Below are 25,112 nucleotides of genomic sequence, written 5' to 3' on the forward strand. Positions count from 1 at the left end.
GCATCAAGAAATACAAGTTTCTGAGTGGGTACAAGAACAAGTAATTTTTGTCAGATACAAGGTGGAATTCATAGTAGTGTTAAGCAGGGTATGCATGAGCTGAACAAGGTCTGCTTGTGCAATAGGACTTTCTCCCCTCTCCTTCTTCTGGGTACCCTCACAAGCCCTACACCCATTCTGGGGGTTTCCCCAGCCCCCTAAAAGCAGATTTGGGGGACATACAGGTGGAAGAGAGAGGGGGAAATCCCACTGCACGACTAGAGCTCATTCTGATCAGCCAATTTACTTGAATCTCACCCATTGTTTTGAAAATAATATATTGCTCAAAAGTTCCAGCAGGAACAACATAGTCTTGTTGCACTTTTTAAAAAGTTTGTGCCATAGTAAATCTGTTAGTCTTTAAAGTACCACAAGGTTGACTTTTCCCTTCAGACACAATTGAGCTTGTTATTTATTTATTTACTATTTGCAAACTTATAAACCAATTCACAGTCAAAGGTTCCAGAGCAGTGTATGACAGAAGGAAAAGTAAGATAAAATACAAAAAAACCCTGTAGACTCAATGAGCTAGCAGCAATAAAACCATTTCGGCAATTCAACTGTACAATTAATAGTCCATAAAATGCCTGGGTTACATATTAGGAAAAGCCTTCTTAAACAAAAATGCCTTCAACTGCTGCCTAAATATCATAATACATGTTGTGTGCCTAATTTCAGTTGGTAACTGATTTCCAGACGGCTGGAATCATGTAACCTGTGGAAGCCCACCTACTAATTTTGCATGCTTTTGAAGACATAAAGATGTTTGTTTTGCAGTATATCAAGCTCAGCACCAGCACTCTAGGCAGCTAGCAGGTCCCTTGGGATGTCAGGACACTGTCTGCAAGCCACCCACTGACATTTTTCAGGATGTCATGGAGTTGCACTATGGAACTCTGAGAGCTTACAATGCCAGTTCCCAGCCCCCCATGGACTACTCCTGCTACTTCCAACACTGTGGCCAGGTATTCCCAATGGGACCTATATCTACATAAGAGGAAGTCCATGAGAGGACACTTTGCCCAGGGTCCTCTCAAAACATGGAGTGCGCCCTGTGCTCTGTCTCTATAGCTTTATTGGAATTTGCAAGCCTCTTGCTTCTGCCCACCTCTCATTTCCATGGGCCTGCTTTCATATGGTTCAGTCAATGGTTTTATGGTAATGCAGACTTGGGCAACAGTTATCAGATGAGCAAAGTGCATTGGGTTCTTCCAAAGGAAACAAAAGGAGAATCACATTTACCTAGCAAATGCTGCCAAGTGCTGTCGTAAATCATAATTCTTATCTGATCAACATCCAGTAAAGTTAATTGAGCCTTGCTTACGGTGTGCATAGCCATATATTTTGTGACAAGCTTTGCGAGGCTACAGCAAGATAATGATTTTTAATTTGCAATATGCTAAGATTCATTGAAACTGCCAACAAGGGATATCTTACTTCTAAAGCTTAGATAGGTCTGTAATGGATTAAAATGACTTATTTATGAAATGGGAAAGTCAATTTAATTTGAAAAACTTGTCAAAAGCAACAGTGTTCAAGGACCAGACACATTTTTTGCTCTTACATCAGTGATGGAATGGGGAGAAGAAAATTAATTACATATTTTCTTCAAGATGTGTATTTCACAGTGGAGTTCAGATAGCTATCAGGATAGTTTGCCTTCATCAAAGAGTTACTTTTTCCTCTTATAGCACTGTTGCATGTTCCAGGGAATTTTAATTTACCACAATAAAAACTTAAAATAAATCAAGTTATAAGACATTCCCCCCTCCCTCCTAATGTAAAAAGATTTGGCTCTTACTTTTTCTTGTTTCAAGGAAACATATGTCCAGGCACACAAAGGCCCTGATACACAAAGGCCAAGTCATGATTTGTTTCAACAAATCGTTAGTTAACCACAAGTTGTCCCATAGACAATCAATCAAACAAACCATGGCTAGTTTTTCCAAAGCTGGACTTGTTTTCCAGCTGCTCTTGAGTCAAAACTTTTGCAGTTTGTTGAGCATTTCTGGTTGGGAGCTCAAACAAACCATGGTTAAGGAGTGTATGTAGAGTGTATGGTAACACCAAACAACACTCAAACCAAAGCATGGCTCATAAGACTATGACTTCATTTATAAAACCAAGCACTGCTTCAGTTACAATCTTTGTATCAAATCCATACCTCTGCTGTTAGAAGCAGGGCATGAAGGGAAGGGCAGAAGGCACCAAAAATCCAGAAGGGGGACATGAGTTGATAAAAGTTTGAGAGAGAGTAATTTCTAAGATTACCAAGATTACCAAGACAGTGGCGTTGCAAGGGGGGGCAGGGGGCGGTTCACCCCGGGTGCTATGTCTCGAGGGGTGACAAGAAGGCACCCCATGGGGTTCTTGCCCCACCGCAGCCGCATTCGTGGCTGCAGCTGCAAGCAGAGGATCCTGCCACTGTCCATACAGTGTTCGAGCAGTGCCGGCAGCAAACCACTACGTACAACGCATGTGCTGTGTCACATGCATGCGCTGTTCATAGTAACGCCACACCTAGCGGTACATAGCGGTTTGCCGCTGACACCGCCCGAGCGCCATACGGACGGTGGTGTGATCCCTCTGCTGCCGCTGCAGCTGTGAGCAGAAAATCCTGCCACCGTCCGTACGGTGCTGGGGCGGCGCCGGCGACAAACCACTATGTACAACACATGCGTGGTGTCACACACATGCACTGTACGTAGTGACGCCACACACGCACCCTACGTGGTGACACCATGCATGCGTCATACGTAGTGGCACAACGTATGCACAGCCGGTGGTTTGCCCCGCCCCGGGTGTCGGTTTTAGCCTTCGTTCACCCCATACCAAGATTCTAAGACTACTGCTGAAGCTTTATGCTCAAATACGTGTGCTCAGCTACCATTTTAATTTCCCATAATGACCCTACATTATTAGAAATTTAAATGGTGGCTCAGAGCAATGTGTCCAACACTACTGCTGCAAGGTCTGCCATGTCAACAAACAACTTGGAACCAGGGTATCTATGGGACCATCTCTCCTACTGTATCTCTGTCTAGCAGATGGGTGTGCTTAGCCTGTACTATAAATTGGGCTTTTACTCCTGTAGCTCCAGTTCTCAGACTAGCCACTCAAAATCAGACAGATGCCTGGCACAATGATGTTTAGGTGCCCACTGAAGGTTAATGGCGGTTCAAATTTTACAACCGATGAAATTGTTTTGCTTTTTAGATTTAGATGAGTGGTTTTATCATTTTTTGAGTTTGTTGAACTTATTGTTTTTGGAACCTGCGCTTGTTTGTTTTAGTCTTCTTTGATGGTTTTATACTTTGATGTGGTCTGTATATTTGAATGATGGTGGTGATATAGGACGACCACTGATATAAGGAGTGCAGTCTGCCATGGGTCCCCTAAAACAAGGAGATGGTCCTGCTTTCTTATAAAAGTCAAACATTATGTATTTGGGTATTAACTTTTTGTTAATATAATTGCTTATGAACAGCCCAAGAAATGAACAGAAAACCTCAAACTTGCCTTATGATAAGTAAATATTGCAATAGGTAAATATATAAAATCACAAGCAGGATCACAAGCAGAAGAGGACTATTATGCTCATGTCCCACTTATGGGCTTGCCATAGTCATGTGTTTGGCCAATGTGAGAACAGAATCCTGGACCAGATAGGGTTTTGGTTTGAGCCAGCAAGACTCTCCTTGTCTTATTATAATAAGATGCATTTGTCTTGGATTTCTTTGTGCCTTACCTCCTCTCCCAAATTCCCGCCTGCCTTTTAGGCTGAGAGGCAGACCAGTTGTGCCATATTTATTACAGTGTTGACTGATTCTCAAATACTAATCTTCCATTATTACATTTGTTAAGTATGACTTTAAACCACTCTACTGCATCACAGTAAATACCTCTTTTCCCATTAACCTTTGCCATTTCATTATTCCAGTTTGCTGAGCTTGTCCAGACCACCAGAATGTCTGGTGGCTAATGAACAGAGTGCTTGAATAGAAAGGGTTGGCTGTGATCCTGTTTATAAAGAGTTTTGACATTAACAGCTAAGGGGCCTTCGCCATACAGTAGTCACCAGCAGACACCATTGTTAAAAAAAAGTATAAAAATGTAATTGGCAAACACAGGAGCAAATGCAGGCCTTTTTATTCAACCAGGTTACTCAAAACGGGATTAAGGTACAGGAAAGCAAGCAGAAAACACATTTAGCTTTGAGAGGCATTGTGAATTTTATATGTTCATTGATCAGTTGAATGACAGGAGAAAAGACTGAAGGTTTATTGTTGCTGTCACACTGATTACAACTTCCAACAAAAGGCCAATGACTTCATAGCTATATGTCATACATGGCCTTACAAGTCCTCATTCAATCTGGCAGTATTCCAAAAACTTTGATTAACCATTTCCTTCCACTGGGGGAGGCGTCAAAAAGTATATCATGCATCTGAGGATGGGGTGGGAGTGGGGAGATAGTTGACGCTCCCTACAACTCTTAGCATTCTTATCTGCTTAACAAATACTCACTCAACTGACTTCAGATTCTAAATAGTTTTTACAGTTCTTTAGAATTTCCATAGCTCAGGCACAGCATACAAAGCTAATCTGCTTGAATGTGGATGTATGATTAGCCACTATTTTTAATTTCTTATATACAGTGCTTTTTTTCCTTAAAAAAATGATTAGAGGTGCTCTCATTTTGACTCAAGAAAATCACCATTTTATACTTGAAATCGGGAAGAATAAATACAGTAAATGGACAAAAGTACAAAGATTCACAAAATGTTTAGGGGTATGTGTACCCCTGCATACCCCCAGAAAAAAGCACTGCTTGTATCTATAAGGCATGATTTTGGGATATTTGTAAAATTATCCTTGCCTAGCTTTTACTCTAATTTCATAGACTCCAATCTAAAGGCAGAACCAAGTCAAAGCTAAAGCTTTATTTAAATAAATAAATGAGCACTCCTTTACGGAGATTAAGGATAATGAGCGGTTACCAAATTTACCTGGATAGCAGCCAGGTTCTTCTGTTCCTGGGATGGTGCTTCATGTACAAAGCGGAGCCAGTTGGAATGCCTTGGACTGCTGGCATCCAGCACATAAAGCACCTCACCTTTGTTCCCACGCACCTGCAATGGCAAGAACCGTTAAGCAAAACTAAAACTTTGCAAAACAATTAAAATATTCCACTCTAAATCACCAGGGTTCACCCTCCTAGCCTATCTTGCATTGCCTGGCAGAAGAAGCAAATCTGTCACTTTCCCAGGAATCCACCATGTCTCACATCCTTGGCCCATGTACCTGCATCAGCAACTGGCCCTTCTGTTTTGCTAACTCTCTTCAAATTGACAGCCTTCTTTTCTCAGGGCTCATATTCATTAATGAATAAGCTCCATCCTATGTCAAATAGCCCCACTGGATAACCAACAACCTTCACTAATTCAGACAGCACAAAAGGTTAACTATAGAATTCAAGCATCTTATACAGTCCACGCGAGGAGAAAACACAGGTGAAAACGTGTGCTATAAGTTACCTACGGAAGGGCTTGCTTCCCACACTTCTGGTTTTGTCAAAAGCACAAGACTAGATAGTTTACCCAAATCCCACTTCCGAACCCATACCTGCTCCCATTTTATCTTGGTCTACAGCAGGCATAGGGAAACCTGACCACCCCCTGGTGTCAGACTACAACTCCCACAGGCACAAGTCTGATTATTGTCAGTTTCTAGTGAGGTGGAGATGGGCTTTTTTCACTGGTAGCACCAGTACAGTATTATGGAATGAACTGCTCTGGGCTGGCATTATGATGGTTGCAACTGATGGGAGCGGGCTTCCCATAACATTTAGAGGGTCTCTGGTTCCCCATCTGTGGTCTACTTTAATAAAGGACTTCTTTAGCTGAGCTGCCGAGTCCAATAAAAATATATAAACTAGTGACTCTCACTGCTGGATTATTTATTTATTTATTTATATTTTTCACCTCATAATAAAGGCTATGTGATAATAAGCTAAATAAGAACCACTCTGGAGTAGAAGAATAATACAAATTCACACCAAAAACCTGAACAAAAGAGTAAAACAAGGCCAGGCACATCTCATTTTACATAACAGAAGAGCTACAACTGCATTGAAAAGATTAAAAACCAACCAACCACTGTCAAACAGTAGAAAAAAATACTAAAAATTATGATCAACAATATTCAAAGAATTTTTTAAAATGTTATTAAAAGGCCTTCAAAAAATAATGGATGCGCTGGAGATAATAATTGCAATGGGCTACCCGAAGAAATGTTCTGGACAAAATTATTTAAGATATTCTAAAGGCCCTGGCAATCTGCCCAGATACAGCTATAGGTTGGGGAAAGGTAAACACATCTGTGCTCTCCTGAGCACTTTCAACTCCAACCATTCTTCCTCATTTGCCTTTCAAAACCCACATTTGTTCTGCTCCTCATCATATGTGGTTGCAGCATTTTCCCAATATCTTTAAGAAAATGTTTTCATATTACGAAACAGTAATGGACCCTCTTCCAGGGTCTCTGAAGAGGGAAGGTCGTGCTTTAATAATATTAACCAAAGCAGTCTATTCAATACTTCATATATATTTTCCTTTTCCATCTTTTAACTTGAGCCTCTAAGACCTTGGACCTGGAAAATAAAAGAACAAACTAGCAAACTGTTCACCGTTGTGCCAAAAGGGACTGTAACTGACCATTGTTCCTGAGTGATATTATAATATACTTCTTTAGCATTGTGTACTCACATTGGACAGAAACAGGAAAATTCTGGGGAGAAAATATTATTCCGTTGAAACCACACTTTTCAAAAGGTTAGGTGGATCTCTTCCAAAAGGAATGAGAAACTGTTAGGAAAAGCACTGGTTCCAGATTTCAAGGGCAAGATTCAACCCATCACCCAAAATTCTTATTCACTTAATTGCTAACATGAGTGGTCTGGTCTGCTCATGCTAGCAACACAATGGAGGTCACATTCTCCATCCCCGCAAAGCAACAGGTTGAATCTTAAGGTAATATAGTAGTTTAACATCCTGGTAATATGTGGCTTAATTTTCTACAACACCTGGGTACCCACAACTTCTGGAAGTAATACATTGAAAACCATTGGTTCATGTACGCCATCATGACTAGCAGCCATTGATGGTCTTGTTTTCTAATATGTATGGTTATCTACCTCTTCCACAGTATTATTCTCACAACAATCCTGAGAGGTCTGTCAGACTAAGAGTGTGACAGTCCCAGAGTCATTCAGTAAGCTTCACTGCTAGATGAGGATTTTAACCTGAGTCTCTCAGGTCCTAGTCTGACACAATACCCACTGCACCATACAAGCTTTTTTGTCTTAGTTACCCTCGGGAAGCGACATCCTACTTCTTCACTGACAGACACAGGTAGCCTTATTATGACAAAGCTTAGCAAAAGCCACATGAGAGTGTGTATTCTTCACACTGTTCTTATTTCCTTTATTTAACAGCTCCCGAGGTTCTGCAAAACAATATAAAAGTCTCTCCAATTTACTACTCTTTTTCCAAGGAGAGATTTTGTTCCCCAAAGAGACAGAGATGTGAATATAAGTTGTTTTTGAAGATAACAGGATTTGTATGTGCCTCTGAAAAAACAAAATCTGCTCCAAAAAGTTATATTTATATGCATTTGACTTTGTTTGGGACAGACAAGCAAGGCCAGTGTTAATTCTCGCATGAATATGGATGAAATTAAAGCTATCGTGTTTCAAACAGCCTGACATTTCCACAATAGCACAAGTTTATGCTGTGTTTTCAACATGAAAGGGTTGAAAGCCTGAATGGACCACTGCCGTACACAAAACTGTACATTAAAATAAGCAGACAAGTAATGCAGTCAGGAAAATTGGAGCTTTCCTTTTGGACAATACTATGGCTGCAATCATGTACACAGTTAGATTGTTTAAAAGTATATTGACCTCAGTGGAATTTAGAAAACCTAACTATGTGAGTTTTGTGCAATTGGGCTTACTCCAAGGTAAATGGGTATAGGATTGAAGCCTTTAATCACTTATACAGTGGTGGGAACAAACACCAAAATCAGCCATGAATTCTAGCCATTTGCAGTTGATATGAACATTATTTCTATTCTTAGCTAAAGGGAGTTTTGCTATTTTGTCTGTTGATTCCCATTAAACAGACAGAAGTCACATCCACACTTTACATTTCAAGCACCATTATACCACTTTAAACAGTCATGGTTTCCCCACAGTGAATTCTGGAAACTGTAATTTGTTAAGGGCACTCACAGATAGTTGTTAGGAGACCCAGAGTTAGTTCCCTGGAAAGAGGACCAGTTCTGAAACCACTCTGAAAACTGTAACTCTGTGAGGTGCAACAGATTGTTTAATTTGGAAAAAGGCAGTAATTGGGGAACTAACAACTCCTTTGAACCCACTTTACCATAAACTGGGAGTCAAGAGATTACAACTTTCAGGAACTGGGGGCCACTGGTTTGTATACAGCAGTGAAATGCAGATTCAAAGACCTTCAGTGAATACTACCCACCAATGTGAAATGGTAGCATTGATACAAGCCAATAATGCAAGTTGGTTAAAAAACCAAAACCAAAAAAAGCACTCTGGGGAAGGCTATTGGTGAATGGCAAAAAAAAAAAAATGTAGAAAGCTCATGTTGGCATATGTGGCTCAGGCAACTTACTAAATGACTCTCTCAAGTTTGAAATGAAATCATGTTGTGTTTGGCCAAAAGGATTAAGCAGCGGGATGTATTCTGCTGCACTACATGAGCATGGCTGTGAGCTGAAGTCAAATACTTTACAGCCAGTGAGGGGAAAATGTCAGCACAGCAATGATAACAAACAGATGGCTTCTGCTACAGCACTCAGTAAACACATTGCTTGCAATTTTGGAGGCCATTTGGTGGATTGTTATTAAATAAGAAAGGCAAGAAACTACATTCCCATATAAACAGAAAGGGCGGGGGGATATTCCGTGACTCCTCTAATTTAATTTTGAAACAGAACACATGAGACCTGGTATGGGATGCTCTTAGAAGCTAAATGTTAGCCTTGCATTGATCTTGAAGCTGCTGGGTTAGAGCAATATGCCGTTCAGAGACTCTATCTAATGGAGTGCAGCCCTTCCAAGGGCAAGTTGCATGTATCTTTTTGAAATTTGCCAATGCCATTCCCTCAAAAGGGGCACCCATGCCTGCAATTTGCTTCCAATTCTGGCAGAAAATTTAAAAGATGAAGACTTTTCTACAGTCGATTGAACTAACAAACTATAGTTTGGTTTTATAAAGTTTGGCTTGCTTTCCAGCTGCTCTTGCCTTGTAACTTTGCAACTTGATGTGCATCTGGAGTGCAATGGCCAAACAAACCATGGTTAAGAGTACTGGGTTTACGTGTAACATCAGGCCATAGATAAAACAAATCAAGGTTCATAAACCAACAACAAACCATGGCTTCAAATTGTGGTTTGCTGGCAATAAACAAACCCTAATTAAGTTGATTCAGATGAGCAAACAAACTATGGTTTAATAAAACATGGTTTACGGTTAGGTGCGAACCAGGCCAGTGCTTTGGATACTTTATCCATAGACTGTAGAAAGGAATATATAGAGATTACCGTATTTTTCGCCCTATAGGACACACCGGCCCATAGGATGCACCTAGTTTCCAGGGGGGGGGAAATCAAGGGGAAAAATATGATTCCCCCCCCCCCCCCGCAGCTCTGGGAGCAGCGGACAAGCTGCACGCAGCCTGTGCGCTACTCCAAGACCTTCTTCCTGCTTTTGCGGGAGGTGGCGGAATTCCACCTCCCGCAAAAGCCCGCAGGAGCCGCGCGACTCCTGCGGGCTTTTCGACCAGGAGGGAGAAGGGACTGAAACGGCCAGTCAGTCCCTTCTCCCTCCTTGGGGAAAAGCCCCCAAGAGCGGTGTTCTCTTTAAAAGCTGCGCGGCTCCTACGGGCTTTTCTACGAGGTGGGGGAATTCCCCCACCTCCTAGAAAAGCCAGCAAAGCTGTGCAGCCCCTTTAAAGAGCGTGCAGCTTTTGCCTGCTTTTGCGGGAGGTGGGGTAATTCCTCCATCTCCCGCAAAAGCCCACAGGAGGGAGAAGGGGCAGACTCAGACAGTCCGTCCCTTCTCCCTCCTTGGGGAAAAGCCTGCTTTCCCCCACCGCCAGCCTCCAAGCCGGGTTGGAGAGTAGCGAGAAGGCGTCACGTGCCTTCCCACTGCCCCCCATCCTCTGGGGCTGGCAATGGGGGAAGCACTGCTTTCCCCCACTGCCAGCCTCAAAGAGCAGACTCTCCTGGCTTCAGCGGAAGCAACACGAAGCCTCAGGAGCACTGGCTTCGGAGGCTTCGCGTTGCTATCGCTGAAGCCAAGGAGCCTGCATTCGCCCCATAAGACGCACACACATTTCCCCTTCATTTTTGGAGGGGAAAAAGTGCGTCTTATAGGGTGAAAAATACGGTAATTGCTGTTTATTATTCAGGGACCTTCAGTCCTCTGCAGAATATTGTAGGTGATGGCAAATATTTTTAATGGTATTTTAGGAAGCTTATCCAGAGAGGTAAAGCCCAATAAATGTTCTGCCAAGCCCAGTGTTGGTTTGCATTAGTCATGTGGTCTTTAGTGAAGGAACTTCAATGAGATAACTTCAGAGCAAGTGGTCTGTGGCTTACAGATAAAATGTTTGCATACCCTACTACTTCATGCCATGGTTCTTAATTTGGCAACTGAATTGAGGATACTGTTATTTGTTTCAACCCTCAGAAGCCCATCAGCTGAGGGTGTATAGATGGCTAATTTCATCAAAAGCAGACAGCTGCAAGAGCATTGCAGGCAGAGCAATGATGTCACTTGATTACAAATACTGCCACTCTATGAGCACAAAATATTTCATTTAGGAACTGTTTTTACAAAGCAAAACACCAAACCACCCAGCAGGGCTCCCTTAAGACTCCCTCCAAGAATACTAGTCTCATCGGGGATCAAGCAATAGCTCTGTCATATATAAGACCACACATCCACAGGATATGGGCCGCAATCCCAAATGCACTGAGCATCCCCAAAGCCTTAATGAAATCAACAGAGCTTTGAAGGTCCAAGCATACTAAGAGCTACAGTCAGCCTCAACAAAGGCTCAGAAGGGCTCGATCTAAGATCTGAACTGCATGTTTATAAAAAGCACTTGATGCAGCCCTCCTAGCACTGTATGATTTCATAATATGAAGAGGGGAAAGACATGCTGGAATGCTGCAGCACATCCAGATCTCCCTGCCTACCAAAGTGTCAAGGAGAAAAATCCCAGCCTAGCCTACTACCTGATATCCTATTTTTCAATGAGCAGAATTTTATTTGTTTACATGAATGAGTATGCACTTTTGATGCTTGACAGTACTAGGCATGGATCCTAGGGGTGTGCGTAGGGTACTTGTAGCCAAGAATGGAAGTCAGCGGAGATCCCAACAGTTATGGAATGGCAGGCTAAACTTTTTGAATATACAGAATTAGCGAAAATGACGTATAAAATTCGACACCAAAAAGGGGCAAAGTTTGTAGAAGAATGTGGTAAATTTGTAACATATATAGGAATCAACTGTAGAAGTTTAAGAACTACAGCAGGGTTAACATCACTCTTGTGACGTGTATAGAAAAGTAGAAGGAACTGTAAGAGAAGATGTATATTAAGAAAACCGCAACTGGGAAGGAAGGAAGACGAGGCGTGATTCTACGCAATGTAAATAAGATGACACTAAGAATGATTGTAAAGATTGTTTTATTTTAGGTTTTTTTTTGGAAAAAGTCAATAAAAAGCATTAAAATAAAATAAAAAGATACTAGGGGTGTGTGTAGCCCAAATTGTGAGGCAAATCATAGTGATTTGAGGAGTCTTTCACGTTACCACATTGCGCCATTAACAGGTAATGCCAAGGGAGATCAGGCAGCGCCCAATCCTTGGAATAGTTTAGTTGCCTCAGTTTTTCTATAGCGTGAAATATATTAACCCCCCCCCATCCTGCCACCCCACACAGACTGGCTTTTTGAGAAATGAAACACAGGGCTCATCCAGACTTCTGCTTTTCCGGTGCCTCTAAAGCACAGGTCTGAGCGGTTTTCTGCTGGCCCCGTTTTCTAGAGCAGTTTTGTCTTTCCCTGGAAAACCCATTTTTAAAAAATGTTTGATATTTTACTATGTTTTTATATATGCTGTAAGCCACCCAGAGTGACTGGAGGAACCCAGACATATGGGTGGGGTAATAATAATAATAATAATAATAATAATAATAATAATAATAATTTTATTATTTATTTTATAAACTGAAACAAATGTTAATCCAGAGAAAACCTGACTGATACTTGCTCAGATTCAGCAGTAAACAGCAGGATTTCCCAGGGGAAAGTGGCAGGGCCAGTGGAAGTTTGGAAGATCCCTGAGTTGATAGAGAAAACACGCAGAATTCAACTGGAAAGAGGTGGAAAGGAGAGTGGAGAGGTGGGATGATCTTTTGATTTGACTGAGAGGTCTAGCATTTAAATTGGTCAGTTATTTTCCAGCTGCACTCCAACCACAGTGATTTGGGGGCACAATAACCCTCCTCCCAATGGATTGTCCTTGTCCTCCAGGTCTGGTTATCACCCACTAACAATTACAAAACATAGGGCTTTCTCATTTCTTCATGGAGGGTACTTACAGGAAGGGGGCCTGGTGACAAATATTTTCCAGATTTTTTAAATAACAAAAGTAAAAATAATCTGTCTGAATGTGGGCAGGTTTCTTACAATTGTTCCACCCCTCTGCCCCCAAAAGCCACCCCACTAAATGATGGGTGGGAACTATATTAGGGGTCTTTCAGATTCTATGTAACCTACGAAGAATATTTCCTCATAAACTGGAATGATCTTAACTCTGTTTTGAGGGTGCAGCAATGTGGTTAATACTGCTACTACTAATAATAGACAATATATGAGCTCCAGCAAAACAGTCACTAGCTTGAAACGGCCTTCCTAATTTCTTGAATGGCTATCTATGTAAACCTGGACAGCTGCTTTTTACTTTACGTGTCCCTAGCCACAAGCTTGCAACTCAAGGCCACTTCACAGCATGACTCATAATGCACAACAACACTTGTATTCAGATCAGCGTCTGTAAACGTAAACCGCTTGGGTTCAAACATTCAGGAAGTCATAAAATGCGGTATGCAGGAATCTGTGCAAGGTTCCAAAAATAGGTCAAAGAGGGGGAAAGCTAAGAAAAAGTGTCAAAGTACCATATAAAACCTGATTTTATGGTTTGCTGTTAGAACATCTACGTGTCACTGAAACACTGTCACACTCTCAAACAAATTAATATTAAACCATTTACAGCATTTAGAAGATTATTGTGCTTCTAGGTCACTTTAATTAGACAAAAAGAATCTTTGTTCTTCATAACGAACAGGGGAGCCAACTTGGGTCCCAGGTTATGGGTGCCCAGTGCACATGACATCATGATGTCACGTTGCAGCATGATGTCATGGCGTCACATTGCAGTGTGATGTCATGATGTCTCTCACCCTCCCCAGCCTCGGAACCTGACTTCCAGTGGTAACGGAAGTCAGGATCCAAGACCTTACAAGACCTCAGAAGTTGCACTGGGCAGGACCTACAACAATTTTTTGTGGATGCTCAGGCACCCAGATCCCTCTATAGTTGGTGCCCCTAGTAATGAATATATTTAAACAAGCACCGCTGCTAAAATGGCATTTATTAAAGGAAAACTACATCCAAAGTGGATCGCTTCTTATAAGAGCACGCTTAAAATTTAAAAGCAGCCACGCCACCATTATTTAAAATACAGGCATTTAAACTAGATAAAACAGCAGAAATGCTATCCATTCAAGAATAGACCTGTAATATATGGCCCTAACTAAGAAAAGTAGGATTGGTTTTAAACTGGAAGAGTTGTGACCATTCATGCCTTTGTAGAGGTCTATAATTCCCTAGGTTTCTCTATGTATCCCCCCCCCTCTCTCTCCCTCTCAACTACATTTTGTCAGTCTTGGTTTTGTCACAAGTAGTAGTGCCCTTTGAGTGCTCACTGGAACGACAGATCCTGAAGCTGAGACTCCAATACCACCTCATGAGAAGAGAAGACTCCCTGGAAAAGACCCTGATGTTGGGAAAGATGGGGGGCACAAGGAGAAGGGGACTGCAGAGGACGAGATGGTTGGACAGTGTTCTCGAAGCTACCAGCATGAGTTTCACTAAACTGTGGGAGGCAGTGGAAGACAGGAGTGCCTGGCGTGCTCTGGTCCATGGGGTCACGAAGAGTCGGATACGACTAAACAACAACAAGTAGTGCCCTTGTAGCGCCTTTGTAGCTGCCACTGCTGCTCTGCATCTTTCCACCCTGGCTGAACACAGTGTATTGTATAGCATCCGCACCCACAAGTTGCCCTACTCCCACCTCACATCACTGGCAATAGGTGGTGGGGCAGAAGGGCACATGGTGTGGAGACCTCATACACTGAATGCAAGTAAATGTGATCGGGAACAGGAGGAAGAGATACAAAGATGATACAAAGAAGAAACAGTTTCGTATCCCATCACATCTAGTTAGACTAACAAACAATAGTAATTCTAGCCCTGGGTCACATCCACACAGTACATTTAAAGCGCATTGCTTCCCTCATAGAATCATGGGAACTGTATTCCCACGCAAGGAATTGTATTCTGCATGCTAGGTATTGTATCTACATTTGGCTCCCAGTACGTTTCCGAGTACTGAGCCTCGGTCCAGTATACCTGAAGGAGCGTCTCCACCCCCATCGTTCAGCCCGGACACTGGGGTCCAGTTCCGAGGGCCTTCTGGCGGTTCCCTCACTGCGAGAAGGGAAGCTACAGGGAACCAGGCAGAGGGCCTTCTCGGTAGTGGCGCCGCCCTGTGGAACGTCCTCCCATCAGATGTCAAGGAAACAAACAACTATCTGACTTTTAGAAGACATCTGAAGGCAGCCCAGTTTAGGGAAGTTTTTAATGTCTGGTGTTTTATCATGTTTTTAATATTCTGTTGGAAGCCACCCAGAGAGGCTTGGGAAACCCAGACAGATGGGCAGGGTAGAAAGAAAGAAAGAAAGAAAGAAAGAAAGAAAGAAAGAAAGAAAGAAAGAAAGAAAGAAAGAAAGAAAGAAAGAAAGCTACAGTTCCCAAGATTCTTGGGGCAGGGGAACCATGTGCTTCAAATGTACCATGTGGATGTGACTTCTTTGTTTTTGCAAAACAATGTACCAACTAAGTCCCTAGAGCCCCAGGAGCCAAGCCATTCCTGCAGTCCTCACCTCCCACATCAGTCTGCAGTCTGTGTCTTCATCCAGCTCCTGAGGCATTCGCTTCTCTCCTGCAAAGGGTCCAAATTTTTCGCCCTAAGGAGTGGAAACACAAGCAAAGCAAAGCCATCAAACCCTTCCCCCTGTTCTAGGAAAATGTATTGCTATGTTCAGTTTCACAACTTCATTGGGATCAGCTACATATTATTACAGAAATGTGTGACTGCACCACTGTTTCTTTAAATTACTTACATGGGGTTCAGGTTTAGAGGATTCATGTCTGAACAAAGATGTGGGGAAAGGGGTTTATACCCTTCCCCCAGCACCCATCCCCAATGGAAATCAATCCTAGCACCCCACAAAAAGCTGCTTTATTCCCCAGTGGTAAAAGCCTTCCAGCACAAATGCTATGTCCAGATGTTTTTTGAATCAGAAAATCAGAACTGGCGAGAAAGGTTAACTTCCCATACCCTATTTGAAAAAAATAAAACAAGATATGGGGGACAGGTACCCTGAATCTCTGAAGAGGGCTAATGGGTTTTATCCAACTAAGGTTTACTCAAATTAATGAACATGACTATGTCTGGTCCATTAAGTCTACTCGGAGTAAAACTTCTTGAATATCATGCAAAGTCCTTTTAACAACTGTATTTTTTTAACTGCTTAATGATACAAATTAGCAGCCTAATAAGGATATGAGAAGGGACACGGGTGGCGCTGTGGGTTAAACCACAGAGCCCAGGACTTGCCGATCAGAAGGTCGCGGGTTCGAATCCCCATGACAGTGTGAGGTCCCGTTGCTCGGTCCCTTCTCCTGCCCACCTAGCAGTTCAAAAGCACATCAAAGTGCAAGTAGATAAATAGGTACCACTCCAGCGGGAAGGTAAACAGCGTTTCCGTGCGCTGCTCTGGTTCACCAGAAGCGGCTTAGTCAATCTGGCCACATGACCCGGAAGTGTACGCCGGCTCCCTCGACCAATAAAGCGAGATGAGCACTGCAACCCCAGAGTTGGTCACGACTGGACCTAATGTGCAGGGGTCCCTTTACCGTTACCTTTAAGGATATAAGAAGAGTTGGATCAGACCAAAAGTCAATCTAGTCCAAACTTCTCTATTCACAGTGACCAAACAGATGCCTTTGGGTAGCCTGCAAGCAGGACATGAGGACAGCAGCACTCTCTCCCACTCATGATCTCCAACAACTGGTATTCAGTGGCAAACTATCTCTCATTCCAAAGGTTCTATATCACTAGTAGCCATTGATAGACTTATCATCATTGGTGAATGTGCCTAATCCCCATTTTAAAAAGTCCAGGTGGGTGGCTATCACCACATCTTGAGGGATCAAATTCCACGCCTTCAGAAGTTAATTGTGTGAAGAAGTGTTTCTTTTATCTGTCTCGAATCTTCCACCTTTTAGGTTTATTTTATTTTTATTTACTTATTTATATACCAATTGATTGTAAAATACCGTATTTTTCGCTCTATAAGACGCACCTTTCCCCTCCTAAAAAGTAAGGGGAAATGTGTGTGCATCTTATGGAGCGAATGCAGGCTGCACAGCTTTCGCTGAAGCCAGAAAAGCAAGAGGGATGGTGCGCACCGATCCCTCTTGCTCTCCTGGCTCCGCTTCGCTGGAGAGCCACAGCACAGCGTTCCCTCTCTGCGCTGCACCCCTTCAGCGAAGCGGGAGGAGAAATGGAAGGGGCTCCATTATCTACTTGCACTTAAGGGTGCTTTCGAACTGCTAGGTTGGCAGGCGCTGGGACCGAACGACGGGAGTGCACCCCGCCGCAGGGATTCGAACTGCCGACCATGCGATCGGCAAGTCCTAGGCGCTGAGGTTTTACCCACAGCGCCACCCGCGACCCTGCTTTGTTCAGTGTACATTCTGTCAATTACAGGGGTCCGGGGGTGGGGAGAGAACACGATGTCCTCTGCTGTGCTACCTGATAAACTGCAAATATGGTACTCACACATAACCCACTAAGTCAATCATCTATCCTATTATTTACCATAATGTGGACGCGGGTGGTGCTGTGGGTTAAACCTAGGACTTGCCAATCAGAAGGTTGGCAGTTAGAATCCCCGCAACAGGGTAAGCTCCTGTTGTTTGGTCCCAGCTCCTGCCAACCTAGCAGTTCGAAAGCACGAAGTGCAAGCAGATAAATAAGTACCGCTCCAGTGGGAGGGTAAACAGCGTTTCCATGTGCTGCTCTGGTTCGCCAGAAGTGGCTTACTCATGCTGGCCACATGACCTGGAAGCTGTACGCCGGCTCCCTCGGCCAATAAAGCGAGATGAGCATCGCAGCCCCAGAGTCGGCCATGACTGGACCTAATGGTCAGGGGTCCCTTTACCTTTACTAAACTGCTTAGCTGCTTATTTGTTTGTTTATAGGAACAAGGGAGGTTGCCTTATACAAAGTCCATTGGTCAATCTTGTTTAGTAATCTCCACACTGACTGGCAGCTGCTTTCTGACTCTACCTGGACATGCCTGCAACTGAACCTGGGTCCACACAAAGCACAGGTGATCTATACGGAGCTGCAGCCCAGAAAGCATACACCAGGAACCAGAGGAGCAATTACAGTAAGAAAGGACAATAAGAGTTTGCTACAATTTGGCAAGCTTTGGCTACCTAAACCAGCTCAAGAGAGCGTCTTGCAAAAGGCACCTTTTGTTTATTCCCCCTTCCCTTTGCCATTGAGGTGAAGGACTGAAATACACAGGCCCTTCCTTTGAAACCGAAGACTGTCACGGATTTGCAAGATGCAAATTGAATCCCCTGCCCCCAGGCAAATCTATTTTGGATGCGAATCGGATTTGAGCTCACAGCTCCTTCTTTTATGTGGCTGTTGTCGAACTGATGGGAATTCTGACTGCGCCGAGGAGAGCTCAGTCGAACAACAATGGGCGCAGGAGGCGCTGCGGAAAAGATAGATTAAAAAGCAAAAGTTTTGAGGCCATTTATGTAATAATTTCCACAAGTTGCCGGACGGAAGTGAACTAAAGAGTGTCACAAGAGGAAGAGGGGTTTGGGATTAAATGGTGAGGATCTGAGAGAGAGAGAGAGAGAGAGAGAGAGAGAGAGAGAGAGAGAGAGAGAGAGGGAGAGGGAGAGGGAGAGAGAGACGTGGCAAGCTCTCTGGGGAGGGTGGAAGGTTGAAGAAGGAAGAGCTTGCAGGAAAAGCCTGGCGGATCTCTCCCCGCTCCCGTCCTGCCGATCCCTCACCTTAATGGTGCAACAGCAAGGATCACCCACCTTTTTTACTCTCCGGGCCGTAAAGAGCCCCATCCCGTCTTGAATGTTAGATGACTTCAGGGCAAACCTGTCCGGCACGTACATGCCCAGCATTTTGTACTATTATGGGCTGGGGGAAGTTACTAATGTAGCTTCTTAAACGGGGGAAAGGGATCCAGAGGGGCTTTCATTGCAAAGGGAAGCGGGTTGGGTAGGTGGGGTGTGGGGAGAGAGAAGGGATCGGGCGGGGAAGCCTTGCTGCTCGATCTCCTCCCCTGCTTCCCCGCCCCCCCCGGGCCGGGCCTGCTTCTTCCCCCCGCCCCGATTCCTCGCTCGCGAAGACTCCGCCGCTGGGCCGGCGCTTCTGCCGAGGCTCGAGAAAGGCGGCGCTCCGATTGGCTGAAAGTTTTGCCGAGAGCGAGCGAGGAAAGGCAGAGCGCGCGACTCCTGCGAGGCGAGCGAAGGATCCCGGGAATCTTGGGCAGGGAGAAAGCGGGCAGCTTCTCTTTTCGGGACAGCAAGAGAGCCCTGCATTCCTGCTGCGGAGCGTGGGCTCCAAGGCTTTAAAAAAATGCTTTGGAAATTTGGGTTTAGCACACCTAATTTGAGTGGCGCGACTTAAATCATTGTATGATGCATGTATAGCACATTTCCCTAATTTTCATTTCCCCCTCCCATAACTCAAAAACTATATGGCATAGGAATTTTTTTGTTCACGTTAGTGACTTTGACATGTGAAATAATCCAGTGCAGAACAGCGATTTCATTCAAAATATTGTAGCAGTTGATCTTTGTGAAAACACTGTGGTGATCTGTCATGGAACAACTCCATTGAGGAAGATAATAGTGGTTACCCAGACCTCCTTGCCGGTTGCGAAGGGGCCCCAATGACAGCTCAAGCTTCAGGGCTCCAAAAATGTAGGTCTGCCACTGGTGGTATTATGGGTAGGGCCTTTGAGGCCAAGGTTCCAATTCCCACTCAGCCTAATGCCTGCCTCAGGGTTGTTGTGAGGATAAACTTTGGAGGGAGAGAACTGGATATGTTGTCTGGAGGAGCCCTTAAAAGGCTACTAACCTGAATCAACAGTGTGTTGTAGGAGTTAGGATGCCCGACTAACCATCCCTCAGCTGTGAAGTTCAAGGAGTGATGTTGGACAAATCACAATTTCTCAATCCTATCCTACTTCACAAGGCTGTTGTGATTAAAAATAAAAATAATGCTGTACATGTGGTACAGTAGGAGTAAATGTCATTGAAAACAGTGGGACTAACTTCTGAGTAAATTTACAGGGGATTCCTCTGTTACTCTTGCCATAAATGCTAACTTGGATGGCACCAGAACAATAAAATATTTTTAGACACAAACTGGTCCCCCCCCCCAAAGGCAACAGACTACTTCATCAGATGCATATAAGTAAATAGATTGAGCTGTAATGGCAAAATAAATATAAGAACTGTATGTAAGTAAGCTGATATACAGTCAACAGATGAAGGGTCTAAACTGAACAGCCGAAAGCCAACTTCACATCTGAGCAGGGATTTTGAACATGGGACGACTATCTGCGATCCCCAAGGTTGTTGGGTTTTTTGTTTCATTTGTATCCCATATATGGGGTTTTTTTTGTTGTTACATTTTTATCCCTATTTGTTGCATTTATATCTCAGTTGTTACATTTGCAACCCTGTATGATACATTTGTGTGTTTTTTTGTTGCATTTGTATCCCACCAATTGTAGCTGGATCTAAATTCTGTAAAGGCAACAAAGGATTGACGTGCAAGGAACTCAAAGCAATGGTTTTGCCTCACAGTAATCCTCAGTCTATATTGTTTTGGGCCAAGAGACAATTGCATGTGCAGGACCACACTGCAAGCTTCCTGTAACAAGTCTTGAAGAATTTGAATCTGGATTTCCCATCTACAAAACCGTGAAACTAACCACTGTCTCTTTTCCTCTACATTGGCTGTACAGTGTAGTTATCACATCAGCCCCCAAACCTACCTTAACTTTTGCATCTTTGTAGATGATACTGCATCTTACAGTGGACACATTGCAGCAGGTGTAAGGCAACAGAAAAGATGCACAGACATGTTTGCCAGACAGATGCTTGAGCTTTTTAGCTTCTGTTCCTACGATATCCAGTATTCCAGATTCTTCTCTACAGAGTTAGTGCATTCAATTTCAGTAATAATAATAATAATAATAATAATAATAATAATAATAATAATTTATTATTTGTACCCCACCCATCTGGCTGGGTTTCCCCAGCCACTCTGGGCGGCTTCCGACAAAGATGAAAAATACACTAGTTAGAAAAAAAAGAAAAATACACTAAAATGTCACATATTAAAAACTTCCCTGAACAGGGCTGCCTTCAGATGTCTTCTGAATGTCAGGTAGTTGTTTATCGCTTTGACATCTGATGGGAGGGCGTTCCACAGGGCGGGCGCCACTACCGAGAAGGCCCTCTGCCTGGTTCCCTGTAACTTGGCCTCTTGCAGTGAGGGAACCGCCAGAAGGCCCTCGGAGCTGGACCTCAGTGTCCAGGCAGAACAATGGGGGAGGAGACGCTCCTTCAGATATACTGGACCGAGGCCATTTAGAGCTTTAAAGGTCAGCACCAACACTTTCAATTGTGCTCGGAAACGTACTGGGAGCCAATGTAGGTCTTTCAAGACTGGTGTTATATGGTCTCGGTGGCCGCTCCCAGTCACCAGTCTAGCTGCCGCATTCTGGATTAGTTGTAGTTTCTAGGTCACCTTCAAAGGTAGCCCCACGTAGAGCGCATTGCAGTAGTCCAAGCGGGAGATAACCAGAGCATGCACCACTCTGGTGAGACAGTCTGCAGGCAGATAGGGTCTCAGCCTACGTACCAGATGGAGCTGGTAAACAGCTGCCCTGGATACAGATTTGACCTGTGCCTCCATGGACAGCTGTGAGTTCAAAATGACTCCCAGGCTGCGCACCTGGTGCTTCAGGGGCACAGTTACCCCATTCAGGACCAGGGAATCCTCCACACCTGCCCGCCTCCTGTCCCCCCAAAACAGTACTTCTGTCTTGTCCGGATTCAACCTCAATCTGTTAGCCGCCATCCATCCTCCAACCGCCTCCAGACACTCACACAGGACCTTCACCGCCTTCACTGGTTCTGATTTAAAAGAGTCTGCATATAGTCGCTGTTGCCTGAAATAGCCCTGTGCATGGAGATCTCCCAAATCAACATGTTAGACCAAGCATTTCAATAAGTTGTCCATGGTTTTAAGAGTGAGATGGCACAATATCTACAAAGAAGTGTGTAGGGCCTTAAAAAAATAATAAAGAAGACCTGTCATTTAAGTTTATTTATTGTTAATTACCCAGGTACCTTAGAAAAATGGGACCTTTTGCTGTTATGGTATTTAAATAGAAAAGCAGGCTATTAATGAATACAAGGGAAGTTAGTGCCAAGTCCTTATGGGGAATGGTGGCAAAGCAGGGCTGTGGAGGCCCCTCTTAACCCCGGGGGCCTTGGCCAGTGCCCCATCTGGCCAGCCACTAGTGCCAGCCCTTCATACACAGGACTGTAATCTACTAATGGATCTTGAACATGTTTATCTAAGCTATTTTGATGAATATTTCATATTCCCAAATTTGGTAAGGAAACATATTGACCACTGTTTTCCCGCTAGCAATCATTTAAACAGATGCATTAAATTGTCAGCACTTTGCAAGCTCTTTCCTTACAGGATCTTCACCAAAGGCCCTTCAATGGTGCCTTGGAACATGTACAATTTATTTCATAGAACCGAACAACTGTAGAGTTAGATGGGACCTTAAGGGCCATCTAGTCCAACCCCCTGCACTGCAGGGATGTCTAGTAAAGCATCCATGACAGATGGCCATCCAACCTCTGCTTAAAATAAAGGGTTTTTTTTAAGGGTCACATCAAACCAAGTTTTACAAGAAAGAAGAAGATGACCTGGCAAAGGTGAGCTGCATTTTTGCTCTTGGGTTGCTGAATTGCTAAGGTTCCATTTTCCAGAAGGCATAACAGATAATCCCAGGCTTCAATGGTGTCAGAAAACATACGAGGAGGAGGAGGAGACCCAAAGAAAACCTTTTTGCCAAATACTCCTCTACGTAGTAAAACTAAATACATCATTAAAGACAAAGTGCACCCAGTTGGAACATTACATTTTGAATAATGCTATACCTTGTCCCAGTTTGAACACCAAGCTGTAAATCACTTTTGGTTATTTTCCTAATATTGTATAGTATCCACTAGCAGTTTTCTGAATGACAGGGGGACCTGAAAGTGAACTCACTCTATTAAACAGATTAATTTAAGATGGGAATTCAATCCAGAGTGCTCGTATTATTCCTGGGTTCGTTTATACACAGTTTATCAAAGTGCAGATTGGAGCTGGCCAAAGATTGTTCTTTTCCCAGCGGGGAGATGTATTTGTTTAAATCTGATTATAAAGCTGAAAGAAAAACAATGCATTTGGGGGAAGGCAGAGAGAGAGAGAAAGTGAGAGAGTGTGGGGGAAGGGAGGTGAGGAGAAACTGACAAACCTGTAGTATTTAAAATTCTAAATTTAATGCTGTAGGCTTACATCTCATAATTTTAATTACTAGGCTGCTCCGGATTTGTTCTTTTGGCTTATGCTTTGTTACATACGCCCTCCTTTGACATGGCTACCCTTTCAAGCACACCAAAGGGTGCAATTACTTCATTCTCTTTGCTGTCATTTTGAGACAACCGCAGATAAAGTTACGCCTGGTGCAACTGGGGGGCTTGAAGAGCCTTGTAACTCCTTCTGAAGTCAAAAGATAAGGAAAAGGGCATACAAGTTGGCCTTAAAATGCAAACCCTTTCAGGCTTAACCAAATATACAGACTGTGGTACCCAGGTGTGTTTTAAAAGGGCATGTTTAGGTGCATGTACATAGATAATCTAGGGTGCATATGGTGGCTAAGTTTGGACTTCCAGGCTGCTCTGTCAGGCCTTTGGGACTATCCCCAAGCAACACCCTTCAATGACCTGGGTGTTTTTGTCTGGCTGAGATGAGTCCTTTAACTCTCACAATGCATCTTGCTTGCCTGGATGAAAGACAGAGAGTGAGCTGTGACTGCGTTTAGGAATTAACCAACAGTATAAAAGTAAAATTTGCATTCATTGCTTCTCCCTCTTTTGCCACTGTCACAGTCTGCTGTTGACATGTTTGGGCCCAGAAGAAATGTGTGTCACGCTTGCCAGTGTGATTGTTCCTGCCCAAAGACAGCACCACAAGGCAAAAGGCAAGCAGAGTTTTATTGGGGTCAGTAAACAACTATAAGGGTGGTAAATGGGACACTTGGAGAGCCCCGCACAACCACAGTTGTTCCAGGGCCAAAGCTCAGGACTGGAACCAGGACTGGCTCAGGACTGGACCGCCGAGTAAAGCAACTGCAAAGGAGCCTTTGGGGATCTGCTTGCAATTGGCGTAATGAGAAGGATGCTTGCCAAGCTGACCGACTGCTTTGAGCTTTCTAATTGCCTCTTCTGATATCCAGCCCTGCATCTATCCTGATGAACAATGTTTGGCTTGGCCAGGAGCAGCAGACACAATGCATCCTTTTCCAACTTCCTTTTTTAGAGAGGAGGAAGAATGAATCTCGATAGTATTCAGGTCATCCATTATAGCCAATATTCCTGACAGTATTTAATATTGCAGGAGTGTTCCTGATAACTCTCTACATAATAGCTCTGTAAATGTGAAAATAATCCTTGTGTGCCGAGTTGTATTGTCCCCCAAGAAGAAGAAGAAAAACCTAACACCCCCTCTCTCTGTGTTATGCATATGCACACAATTTTACTGAACTGCTAGGGAAACATGGTGAAAGTGAAATCCGTTTTAGATCACTTGGCCATCTGACAAAGAGGAGGAAATGGAGAGGGGAAGAAGGGAATACACTTGTTGCAGAGGAAGGCTAAATTGTAGCATGCCAAGGACAAAAGCTATGATCACATTGGCTGAGGACAGTTCTCTCTCTCTCTCTCTCTCTCTCTCTCTCTCTCTCTCTCTCACACACACACACACACACACACACACATCATTCCCTCAACATTTTTAGATCACCTCTCTTTGAGGTTAGCTGTTTCATCTTCTTCTCCTACCTACAACATGAGATCATTTCCTGTTACCTGAAACCACCAATGTCCTTGTGCTGCCATTCTTTCTTTTTCTTGACTGTTTCAGGCTCCCTTTTGTGTAACATGCAAATGGGAAACATACCAGGAAAGTGGTGTTTTTTTAAGGATACTAAGAGTTGGTGTTTAGGGTGTAGCATACAACCTGGGCACCTACTCCATTGCTCAATTTGCCACATCTCTCAGCAGGCCTGATTCCTCAGGAACAGTTCTATTAAAGAAAAAAGCATATGAAAATTAGTATTTCAGAGTTCCTGCAAGGAGCAAAGAAGTCCACATCATGTTCTTCCAAATTGCTTCATGCCCTTTAAAATGAGCCTTCTGTTGTTGTTGTTTAGT

At 43.5% G+C, this 25,112-nt stretch overlaps 2 protein-coding genes across 4 annotated transcripts in view; one reads left to right on the forward strand and one right to left on the reverse strand.

Moving 5' to 3' along the window:
* The window catches only part of PRDM5 (PR/SET domain 5), an 85,848-nt gene extending 66,949 nt beyond the window's left edge, over positions 1-18,899 (reverse strand). For all 3 annotated transcript variants that reach the window (XM_081924999.1, XM_081924998.1, XM_081924997.1), the window contains exons 1-3: positions 18,624-18,899; positions 15,374-15,457; positions 5,049-5,171 (exon numbers count right to left, since the gene is read on the reverse strand). In XM_081924999.1, coding sequence (XP_081781125.1) covers positions 5,049-5,171; positions 15,374-15,457; positions 18,624-18,716 — 300 coding nt within the window. In that variant the 5' untranslated portion in view covers positions 18,717-18,899. The remainder of the gene's footprint in view (positions 1-5,048; positions 5,172-15,373; positions 15,458-18,623) is intronic.
* Positions 1-25,112, forward strand: part of LOC309377774 (dynein light chain roadblock-type 2) — a 384,929-nt gene that overhangs the window by 186,705 nt on the left and 173,112 nt on the right. The gene's annotated exons all lie outside the window — the stretch shown is intronic.

Source organism: Podarcis melisellensis, assembly GCF_964234715.1.
Source record: "Podarcis melisellensis genome assembly, chromosome: 9".
NCBI classification, from domain to species: domain Eukaryota; kingdom Metazoa; phylum Chordata; class Lepidosauria; order Squamata; family Lacertidae; genus Podarcis; species Podarcis melisellensis.